This window comes from Schistocerca gregaria, chromosome X (assembly GCF_023897955.1).
Source record: "Schistocerca gregaria isolate iqSchGreg1 chromosome X, iqSchGreg1.2, whole genome shotgun sequence".
Lineage (NCBI taxonomy): Eukaryota > Metazoa > Arthropoda > Insecta > Orthoptera > Acrididae > Schistocerca > Schistocerca gregaria.
Window position 1 is genome coordinate 204,932,511 of NC_064931.1, and position 12,591 is coordinate 204,945,101.

At 42.7% G+C, this 12,591-nt stretch overlaps 1 protein-coding gene across 2 annotated transcripts in view; it reads left to right on the top strand.

Moving 5' to 3' along the window:
- Window positions 1-12,591, top strand: part of LOC126298901 (uncharacterized) — an 85,448-nt gene that overhangs the window by 34,759 nt on the left and 38,098 nt on the right. For both annotated transcript variants that reach the window (XM_049990440.1, XM_049990439.1), the window contains exon 4: window positions 1,949-2,696. In XM_049990440.1, coding sequence (XP_049846397.1) covers window positions 1,949-2,696 — 748 coding nt within the window. The remainder of the gene's footprint in view (window positions 1-1,948; window positions 2,697-12,591) is intronic.

Here is a 12,591-nt window from a genome sequence, read left to right on the forward strand (position 1 = left end):
AAGACATTAACATTCTACATCTTTATTCTTCACGTGTACATATTTATTCCTAAACAGTCACCCTGGCAACGAGCAAAATTACAGCCAACGAGAGATAAATTTGTTAATACCGTCACTGTAAAATGTTTGGCCGTGTTGACAGAGCAAAAGCCTCGCCTCCGCTTTCACCGCTGCAACACTATCCAAGTGACGTCATCGAAACTGATCTTTAAGTTCGGGAAACAGATGGAAAAATAGATGAGGCCAATTCGGAATTGCATGGAGGATTATCGATGAGAATGAGCGCGAGGTTTCGGACTGTTGGCAGCGCACGTGTGTTTTCTGTCTCTGTCATGCCGAGGAAGAGGGTGCCCGCATGTGGACCAACTTTTCGAAACTGTATTACAGTACGCTGTTTCTCGCGCACCGACGTAGTTAAATTGCAAACCGCCATGTTAGAGGCTACAATTCGGGGCCCTCTAGCGGCAAAGGATTGGAAACATGCTGACGTGAATAACGAGGATGCAGAAGTTATTAGCACTTGTTTGATTCAAAAAGCTTTTTCACGCAAGAAAAGTAGATGGCATCACTTTTCAGCACACCCTCATACTAGTTGCATCGTAGGACATTCAGCTGTAGAATTTTGAAATTCACTCAACGTCGACCATCCCCATACATCGATATTACGATAAGACATTATTTTAGCCAATTACTACTCTCAAATTTTAAATCGAGAAACATTCCCTGAAATATAATCCAAAATAAGAAATTTCTGTGTAAAATAAAGACATTGAAGAGGCTGAGGAAATGAATTAAAAACATGAAATATAGTGTATATCAGGATGTACATTAGTTTTGAATACTGAGTTACTTGACATTACTCTGGACAAGAATATGTGGTGGTCTTCAAAAGATGAAAATATTTGCATTTCGAGCAAATGATTGGGACTGACATAGGCACCTTACTTTCGTAATGTATATTGCATTTAATACCAATAAAACCTTCCATCTTGTCAGACATACAGTGAAATATCGTGTAGACGTCCGGTGCTAGACTACAGACACTTTGCTTCATACTCTGCCGAGAGAATCAACGTAGTCTGTGTCGCTTGAGGCGTATAAATCACTAAATGCGGTATTTTAACTGACTGCATTTCATATCGTGTAACATTGTGTAACTTGCCTTCTGTTTCAGACAAGTGTAGCAACGCTTTCAGGTTATGTGAAATCAAGCTTAAGACCCCATCGTTTGGAGGTCTTAATGTGTTGACGGAATGGCTGACTCACCCCTTTGCGTCCACTGATCAGCTAGCTACACGTATTACTTTTAGCTTCCCTTATCATAAGCAAAACTTTTAAAACTGGATTTTCTGTGAGAAAACTTTCATTATTGTCTGATTATGAAGTAAGACTAATGTGTTATGCAGACTAAATTATACCAAATGAAGTTAGTTATTACACATTATAATTAGACCGTTAACATATACTGTGAGATTTCTTTCAAACTGATCTTTAATGTAAGTGGTACAGCGTCAGCTAATTGTAGTAGACAGTAACAATCTTTGTCTTCTCCCATTTGCAGGTCACTTACCATCATTGATAATTATTACCTCTGAAACTAATTGAACGCAGTAACTTTTCAAAAATTGGTGGGATAGTTCTCATTTTCAATAGCGTTAAGAGCAGACACAGTAAAAATCTGCTTTCATACATATTACATTAATTCTTCTTTGGAGAGAAAGGTGCAGCTGATACCTCTATTCCTCGTGAACTATAACTTACAAACATTATCTAAGTGTAAAATGGAAGTCCCATTTTACGTTTATAACAAAACTTCAGTTGGTAACATTTTGTTACCACACTTAACTAAAACGCGCTCTTACATGACAAAAATGTCATATTATATACATTATACGTATACTTACTACGTCTCTGTATGTTTTTAATGTTATTTTTATTTCCTTTTTAGATGGACGATGGTGCAAAGAACCAAGGTCTCAGATCGTGGTTATATGTATACAGGAACTTCACAATAAACGAGGCGTACAGCCAGGTTTTAAAGAAATACTACTTGACCGAAGTAAAAAACGTAGAGAGAATTGCAGACCAACCAACCACAATGCCAAATGAAGACGTGATGGAAGTGGACAAGGGAAAAGGAGATGAAATGAAGAATCCCATGGAATCCGAAGAGAATATAGAAGGAAACAAGAAAAAAGAGAATACAGAGGCAAGCGCGGAAGACGCTAATCCACCCAAATCGCACGAAAAACCTATGATGGCGGTGGGAAATGCAGATTCAGTTAAAGAGGAAACTAAAAAAGATTCAATGATGTCACAAATGGATGTGACGGGGCCAGTTAAAAATGTGAACGAAAAGGACGAGGAAATGGAAACGCCGACAAAAGAAAAAATGCCCATGGCCAGTAATATGCCATCGAATCAGGATACTTCGTCGAAGGACAACATGTTAGCGCCAGAGCAGAGTGCTATGTCTGAAACAGCTATGTCGGACAAAATTGATACGATGATAAAGCGAGGGAGAGCAGCTGCAGATATGAAGCTAGGCTCCATGCTCGAAGACTCACTACGGCTCGATGCCATGGACGAGAAAAACCGCATTGAGCAAGCCATCGCGCAGGATGAGGCACGCTCTCCTTTAAAGGTCATCATGTCAGGACTGTCGGCTAACAACTTCGTCCGAAGGACTGCTCAAAGTAAGTGTCTTCGTTCAGAGCTCTATATCCTAATTACATTTGTGACGTATCGATCACTTATATACACTCCTGGAAATTGAAATAAGAACACCGTGAATTCATTGTCCCAGGAAGGGGAAACTTTATTGACACATTCCTGGGGTCAGATACATCACACTGACAGAAACACATACACATAGACACAGGCAACAGAGCATGCACAATATCGACACTAGTACAGTGTATATCCACCTTTCGCAGCAATGCAGGCTGCTATTCTCCCATGGAGACGATGGTAGAGATGCTGGATGTAGTCCTGTGGAACGGCTTGCCATGCCATTTCCACCTGGCGCCTCAGTTGGACCAGCGTTCGTGCTGGACGTGCAGACCGCTCGAGACGACGCTTCATCCACTCCGAAACATGCTCAATGGGGGACAGATCCGGAGATCTTGCTGGCCAGGGTAGTTGACTTACACCTTCTAGAGCACGTTGGGTGGCACGGGATACATGCGGACGTGCATTGTCCTGTTGGAACAGCAAGTTCCCTTGCCGGTCTAGGAATGGTAGAACGATGGGTTCGATGACGGTTTGGATGTACCGTGCACTATTCAGTGTCCCCTCGACGATCACCAGAGGTGTACGGCCAGTGTAGGAGATCGCTCCCCACACCATGATGCCGGGTGTTGGCCCTGTGTGCCTCGGTCGTATGCAGTCCTGATTGTGGCGCTCACCTGGACGGCGCCAAACACGCATACGACCATCATTGGCACCAAGGCAGAAGCGACTCTCATCGCTGAAGACGACACGTCTCCATTCGTCCCTCCATTCACGCCTGTCGCGACACCACTGGAGGCGGGCTGCACGATGTTGTGGCGTGAGCGGAAGACGGCCTAACGGTGTGCGGGACCGTAGCCCAGCTTCATGGAGACGGTTTCGAATGGTCCTCGACGATACCCCAGGAGCAACAGTGTCCCTAATTTGCTGGGAAGTGGCGGTGCGGTCCCCTACGGCACTGCGTAGGATCCTACGGTCTTGGCGTGCATCCGTGCGTCGCTGCGTTCCGGTCCCAGATCGACGGGCACGTGCACCTTCCGCCGACCACTGGCGACAACATCGATGTACTGTGGAGACCTCACGCCCCACGTGTTGAGCAATTCGGCGGTACGTCCACCCGGCCTCCCGCATGCCCACTATACGCCCTCGCTCAAAGTCCGTCAACTGCACATACGGTTCACGTCCACGCTGTCGCGGCATGCTACCAGTGTTAAAGACTGCGATGGAGCTCCGTATGCCACGGCAAACTGTCTGACACTGATGGCGGCGGTGCACAAATGCTGCGCAGCTAGCTCCATTCGACGGCCAACACCGCGGTTCCTGGTGTGTCCGCTGTGCCGTGCGTGTGATCATTGCTTGTACAGCCCTCTCGCAGTGTCCGGAGCAAGTATGGTGGGACTGACACACCGGTGTCAATGTGTTCTTTTTTCCATTTCCAGGAGTGTATATAGCCCGCCCCCTTACTTAAATAATTCCGTAAGCTTTGGGTCCATGTATCATCCTTTCCCCAGTAAGAGGAAGTTTTTTTTGTTTTGTTTTCTTGCTTTCCTTAGTCTGACCATTTCCCTGAGCAATATTTTATTAGTATATACATTGACGAGCCAAAACATTATGACCGCCTGCTTAATAGCTTGTTTGTCCGACTTTGGAACGAAATACATAATTGATTCTGCGTATCAGTAATCACCGTTTGTTACTAGGTTCCTGGAGGTATGTGGCATTAGATGTCTACGCACATGATACGTAATTCGTGTAAATAATGGGCCGCTGTCTTGCATACACGGTGATGGTGCCCAGTAGCGACCTAGATGCCTGCTATAGGATTTACATAAGAAGATTTCGGCGACAAAACATCAACATGAGTTCACTATAATGCTCGTCAAACCACTGCAACATGGTTCTGACCCAGAGACACGGACAGTTACGCTGCTGAAAGATGACATTGCCGTCGGAGTAAGACATCAAGCATGAAGGGATCCAGGTGGTTCGCACTAGCGCTGGAGAATGTGTCCCATTAGTATCATAGCATAATACTTCCACTACCCGCCTGTGCTCATGGCCTGCTGCACGTTTCTTGCCGCCACTCACGTCGACTATGACGTTTGTGGAGACGACCACCGACCTAGCGCATCAAAAATGTGATTCGCCTGAAGAGTCGAAACATTGCCATTGACCGCCTATCGAATTCCGATGGTCCCGTGCCCATTGCAATCGTAATAGGCGATGTCGTTGGGTCAACACGTGGACACCTAGGAATGGTCTGCTGCGGAGCTCCATGTTCTACAATGTACTATGAACGATGAGCTCCGAAAGACTTGAGTGTACCAACATCGTGTTCATTCGTCAGAGATACCACAGATTGCCGTCTATTCTACACAAGTGCTCATAAATTAAGGATAATTACAGAATGTGGTGCCACACAACTTGTCACTATACAAAACATATACATGTAGGGAATACACAAGACACAGATCTGCGTCTACGGTATTGGTGATAAGTTGAGAAAACCGTCCCGAAGCACATGTGCTACAAAATGCACTGTTTCCTGCCCATGTACCCCGACATCAGTATGGGACATGATCACCATGCACACCTACACAGGCTGCACAATGAGTTGGCATACTCTGGATTAGGTGGTCGAGCAGCTGCTGGGGTATAGCCTCCCATTCTTGCACCAGTGCCTGTTAGAGCTCCTGAAGTGTCCTAGGGGTTTGAAGACGTGCAGCGATAAGTTGACCCAGAGCAGACCAGACGTGCTCGATGGGGTTTAGATCTAAAGAACAGGCAAGCCACTCCATTCGCCTGATATCTACTGTTTCAAGGTACTCCTCCACGGTAGCAAGTCGGTGGAGCCGCGCGTCATCATCCATCAGGAGAAAGGTCCGACCCACTGCGTCCCTGAAAAGGCGGACATACTGGTGAAAATGACGTCCTGATACATCTGACCTGTTGCAGTTACTTTCTCAAAGGCATGCAGCGGTGTACGTGCACTAATCATAATCCCACCCCACACCATCAAACTACGACCTCCATACAGGTCCCTTTCAAGGCCATTAAGGGGTTGGTATATGGTTCCTGGTTCACGCCAGATGAAAACCCGGAAACAATCAACTGTTCTGACTATACCTGGACTCCTCCGTGAACATAACCAGGGACCACTGTTCCAATGACCATGTACAGTGTTCCTGACACGAGGCTTTACGAGCTCTCCTGTGACCAGGGCTCAGTGGAATGCACCTTGCAGATCGCTGCTCGAATAAACCATGTCTGTTCAGTCGTCTGTAGACACTGTGGATACAACTGTTCCAGTGGCTGCGGTAAGGTCCTGAGCAAGGCTACGTGCGGTACTCCGGGACTGTCTGCAGGCACTGACTGTGTGATATCGGTCTTCTTGTGGTGTTGTACACTGTAGACGTCCCGTACTGTAGCGCCTAGATACGTTTCCTGTCTGCTGGAATCGTTGCCCTAATCTTGATCACACTTTGTGGATCACGGAGGGCCCGTGCTACGACCTGCTGTGTTTGACCAGCCTCCAGTCGCCCTAGTATTCTACCCATCATAACATCATCAATATGTGTTCTTTGGGCCATTTTCAACACAGTCACCTTTAGCATGTCTGAAAACGTCTGCACACTTAATCTGCACTGTACTCTGACGTGGCCGGCCGCGGTGGTCTCGTGGTTCTAGGGGCGCAGTCCGGAACCGTGCGACTGCTACGGTCACAGGTTCGAGTCCTGCCTCGGGCATGGGTGTGTGTGATGTCCTTAGGTTAGTTAGGTTTAAGTAGTTCTAAGTTCTAGGGGTCTGATGACCACAGCTGTTATGTCCCATAGTGCTCAGAGCCATTTGAAACATTTTTACTCTGACATGCACCAACACACCTCTGCATATGTGAACTGCTGCCAGCGCCACCGTGCGACGACCTCAGGCCCAATGCACCGCATGGTCATACCCCGAGGTATATTTAAACCCACAAACCGCCCACGAGAGAGTATCCTTAATTTATGAGCACGAGTGTACTTTACAGAGGAACAAACCTCCCAACACCACATTCGGTGAAGAATCTTTGATGTCCAACCATTTAGCCCTTACTGGCAGTTCAACTGTCTTTCTACCTTTTTCTGTAGACGCTCACGACCGTATTACGTGAACATTCGACCAGCTTTGTCGTGTTAAAGATAATAGTTCACTGACTCTGCGTAGTAATTTGCCCTTTGTCAGATTCGATTATCTCAATCGATTTCCCCATTTGCAGCTCGTATATTAGCTAGGGTGAAGCTTCCATGCTGCTCTCCCATCTCCCCAATCTCCCACGCCTTGTTTGCTCCGCTTACGTAAATTTGTTAACGCATCACATGCCGCAACGCCACCAGACGGCATAAAAAGTTACGGTGGTCAGTGGTGGTAATATTTTGACCGATCAGCTGATTGGACATCAGTGTATATGAGGGTTCCCAAACTGAGTCTGCAGGAAGTGAATAAGTGCTCCACGAAAAATTGACAACATGGTTTCTTTCAGACATTTTGATAATACTAATTGCTGCTTAGTTTTATTATGGTTTCTGTGCTATCACTTAAGATTTAAAATTGAAGTAGGCCTAATCACTGAATAGAAAATGTTTGGTCATTTTTTACAAATTTTACTTACATTCAAAGTAAACAAGGTGTTCCATCAAAGTACCAGAATTATCATATAGATCCGTCAGAGGAAAAGTTTGTCTATACAACCCACAAAGTTTTTATTAGTACATTCTAATGAAATTATACAAAAAATAAACACTATCAGGCCAAACGTACTCAGGTAGCTCTATGTTACGCATATATGTCCACTAGAAGTCACGAGTGAGCGGACCCTCCAATATAAAAGGTGGGGGATGTTGTATTGTCAGTGTGGAAGCAGTCACTGCAGAATGGGGCTGTCAGGAGAGTTAATTGACTACGAACGTGGACTAGACATTGTCACCTGGGTAACAAACCTATCGGGACTTGCCAACACATCTAAAGCTGCCCAAGTCGACTGTTGCTAATGTCGATGTGAAGTGGAAACGAGCACTTAAATTGTTCTGTGCGAGTCCTGACCTCTCTTATTTTATAGTGATGATAATTTCCCTTTATGTAGGTGGATGCCAACAGAATGTTTCCGTAATCGGAGGAGAATACTGCTGATTGAAATTTCATGAGAAAATGCCGTCGCAACGAAAAAGTTTTAATGATTGGCAATCCAATTCACGTATCTTGCCTGTGATACTAACTCCGCTACATTGAACATTTTCGATGTCATCCGTTAGTCCCACGTGAATCGGATCCCACACCGCACAGAAATACTCCAGAATAGGGCCGACAAATGAGGTGTAAGCAGTCTCTTTAGTAGATCTGTTGCACCTTCTAAGTGTTCTGCCATTGAATTGCAGTCTTTGGTTTTCTCTACCCACAACATTATCTATGTGATAGTTCCAATTTAGGTTATTTGTAATTGTAATCCCAAGTATTTAGCCTTCGGATCTGTGTGACTTAATCGAGATTCAGCGTATTTCTTTTAGTACTCATATGAATAACTTCACACTATTCTTTATTCAGGGTCCATTGCCACTTTTCGCACAATACCGATATCTAAATCATTTTGCAATTAGTTTTGTTCATCTGATGATGACTTTACAAGACGGTAAATGACAGCATCATCTACAAATTATCTATGAGGTTTACTCAGATTGTCTCCTTTGTCGTTAATATAGATGAGGAACAATAGAGAGACTATAACACCTCCTTTGGGAACGCCGGATATTACTTCTGTTTTACTCGATGACTTTCCGTCTATTACTACGAACTGTGGCCATTTTGACAGGAAATCGCGAATCCAGTCGTAGAACTCAGGCGATATTCCATATTCCACGCTTGTGAGGAACGGTGTCAAAAGCTTTCTGGAAACCTAAAAATATGGAATCAATTTGACATCCCCTGTCGATAGCACTCATTACTTCATGAGTATAAAGAGCTAGTTGCTTTCTTAGAGGTAATTGATAATGTTCGAACAAAGTATATGTTCCAAAACCCTACTGCAAATCGACGTTAGTGATATGGGCCTGTAATTCAGCGGATTACTCCTATTTCCCTTTTTGGGTATTGGTGTAACTTGAGTCTTTAGGTACGGAACTTTCTGTGAGCGAGCAGCTGTATACAATTGGTAAATATGAAGCTATTGCGTCAACATAATGTGAGAGGAACCTGACTGGTATACAATCTGGACCGGAGGCCTTGCCTTAATTAAAGATTTAAGCTGCTTTGCTACACCGAGGATGTCTACTTCTATATTTCTCATCTTGGCAGTTGGTCTCCATTAGAATTTAGGAATATTTACTTATTCTTCTTTGGTGAAGAAGTTTCATAAAACCATGTTTAATAACTCTGCTTTAGTGACACTTCATAAGTGACTTCACCGTTGTCATAGCGCAGTGAAGGTATGGACTGCGTCTTGTCACTGATGTGATTTACGTATGACCAGAATCTCTTTGGGTTTTCAGCCAGAGTCCGAGACACAGTTTCGTCATGGAATTTATTAAAAGCATCTCGCATTGAAAAACTCGCTTTATTTCGAACTTCTGCAAAACTTTGCCAATCTTGGGGATTTTGCGTTCTTTTAAATTTGGCATGGTTCTTTTGTTGCTTCTGCAACAGCGATCTGACCCGTTTTGTGTACCATGGGGATCAGTACCATCACTTATTAATTCATGTGGTAAATATCTCTCAATTGCCATCGATACTACCTCTTTGAAATTATTCCACATCTTTTTTACGCTTACGTGACCAGATCGGAAGGAATGGAGACTCTTAGAAAGGCGTTAAAAGCATTTTTAATCAGCTTTTTGAAGTAGATGTACTTCACTTTTTTTATGGTTGTGAGTGTTACGATATTCAGCCTAGCAGCAACTCCCTTGAGGTCGCTAATCCTATTAAGATTTCATCTTTTAAGGGAGATAGAGCTGCCACTCCTCCGGACTTCCACACCTCATTGAAAGTGTCCCCAGTAGTGTTAAAGACAGTATAAAGGAAACGGTCGTTACACTCCATTTTACTGTCCTGATGCTTATGATCAGATAGTGTACTTGAATTGTTCATTAACTGTCTCAGTACATTGGCTATTCTGTCACTAGTAGCCTTAACGCAGATGACCCTCGATCATGGTAATGTCAAACATGAGCAACTGTATGCTATGGCTCTCGTTACAATGACTTCTTAATTTACTGACCACTCCTGTAAACATCTCTTTACCAGATGGAAACACCAGGGTCCAGTTCCTGAAGACACTGCGGATTAGACAATGTAATTAAGAATGAATCTGCAGGGAAAACCAAATCAAAGACAAGATTCTTGTTTTTTTAAAAAAATACTTTGTATTCAGATTCGCTAAAACCGTTCGCGTCGCTAATGTTAAAGACAATATGGTACACTGTGCAATAGCATCCGTTGAATACGGGTACTGCAGTAAGTTTATGGATTATTCCTAATTATTCTCGGCCATAGTGGCAATGTTTGTGAGCCGTGACTGTGTGGGATAATTATTTGTAATTTCTGTTTCCAGTCACTTTTTTATTTTTATTTTTGTTTTATGTGTAATCCAACAAAATACAACGAATTTCGAAAATGTTCTTTTCATCTTCAGGCGTTTATACATACATACACAGAAATATTACTTAAAAATAATCGGTCGTAAACTAGTTTAATGTAGAACTCTTTTTCCATTGTGCGTTACTGTAGCGGCTGGTGTGGCATTTGGGGGAGAGGAGGGGACAGTGGATGGCCAGAAATCGAAGTCATTGATGTCGTGTGCTAGTTTTCTTCCTTGTAGTTGAATATGTATTTATAGGTTGCAGATAGTTTTGCATCAGTTGTGAGTTACGAAACTAGCGTGAAAGGTTTTGTGTTACAGTTGATCACTTACGATTTCATCAAAATTCAAATGGTTCAAATGGCTCTGAGCACTAAGGGACTCAACTGCTGTGGTCATCAGTCCCCTAGAACTTAGAACTACTTAAACCTAACTAACCTAAGGACATCACACACATCCATGCCAGAGACAGGATTCGAACCTGCGACCGTAGCAGTCGCACGGTTCCAGACTGCGCGCCTAGAACCGCGAGACCACCGCGGCCGGCTACGATTTCATCACCTTGTACCTTCATTTGCATCACTGGTGTAATGGTGGACCTGTTGGTTAACATTACACTATTGCGCATTGTATTTTCTCAGATTTCCAAAGTAATTCACTGCAGAAATTGCTTCGACATACATGTAAACATTATGCACGTAACACAAGATGGCGGCCTTGTAGCATGAGAGTCAGTGTCGATTATCGAGGTTTTGTATCGAATTCTTGGTACTGACAGATTTGTAGTAATTTATTTACACATCTTGAATCTGTTGTTGGAAATGGCTTAAGACTGTTGAAGAACTTGAGTCTTTGAATTCGGTTATCTCATTAAGAATGTTACATCCATGCTTTGTATTATTTATGAAAATTTCCATTTCTTATATGATATCCTTTCTTTTACATTTCCTATTTTGTGTAAAATTTCGAGGTCGTCTTCGATTTTCAAAGGGTGGCCTATGTCTTTAATATGAGTGGCTATTGCTAATTTATTTATCAAGCCTGTAGCAGTCTAAATATCCATTGAATCGCGTTCTGAAATTTGTCTGTTTGGCAGATATAATATTTATTACTTCAGCTGCAGGTAATTTTCTAAATGACAGATGCATCAAGGATTGTATCTGGTGGTTTTATATTGTCAATAAGCTTCCTACTTAGGTTGTTGTTGGCGCTGAAGCTGATTTTTACTTCTGTGTTTTTGAATAGGCTTGCTCATTTGTCAAATACTACTCCAAGATATGGCATTTTTACGTATTTGACTGCTGGGGTACTGTCAGTTGTGAGTAGTTTGATGAAGTTTGTTCAGTTTATTTTTTATCTGTTGTGACATGGTATTAAGAGAAGGATCATACCCATTGTTTGTTGCGGTATATGTTATGGTTTCTATTTCTTGTTGGAGTTCTGTACTACTAAATTTATGTGCTCTGTATAGCATTGATCTACAAGCAGCTTTTTTGTGGGAAGAGGGATATGTAGAAGAGTTCGTTATAATGGTGTCGGTGCCAGTAGGTTTTGTATAAACATTGAAAGCTTCCTTTTGGTTCTGTTTCGATATGTGCATGGGTGAATTGAATATTTTTATTTAGGCTATTAAATTTGTTAAAAAGGTTTGTCACTTCAACCTCTATGCCATCAAATAGAATGAGGGTGTCATCTACATATCTCTTATAGAATTTAACTTTACTTGTGATGTTATCGTTTAGTGTCAATATTTTATTTTCTATGTGGTTGATAAATATTTCAGCTATTATGCCACTGAGAGGGCTTCCCATTGCTAGTCCTTGGTCCTGCTTGTAAATTTTATTGTTAAAAGAGAAGTAATTATGTGAGAGTACTAAATTAAGTACATCTATAAGTTCTATGATTTCTGGTTTGCTCATTGTCTTGTTTCTCAATAGGTTAATACGTATTATCTCAACTGTTCCAGCTAAAGGTATACTGCAGTAAAGGTTTAAAATATCTAGGGGCAGAAGCTTAGCTTAAGATGGTACTGTCAAATCTTTCAAACTGATAATAAATTCATAGCTGTTCTTTACGGAATATAATTTTTCAAATGTGTGTTTTTCTACAAGTATGTCATTAAGTTCTTAGGCTGAGCTAGTTCCTTCTTGCTTCCTTATCTGACGTTCAGTAGAAGACACCTCGCTTCTGCAGCTTCGACAATGTTTGGTGATTAATATGAAGTCTTGCTGTACAACCTGTAGCGTCGAGAAATTTCT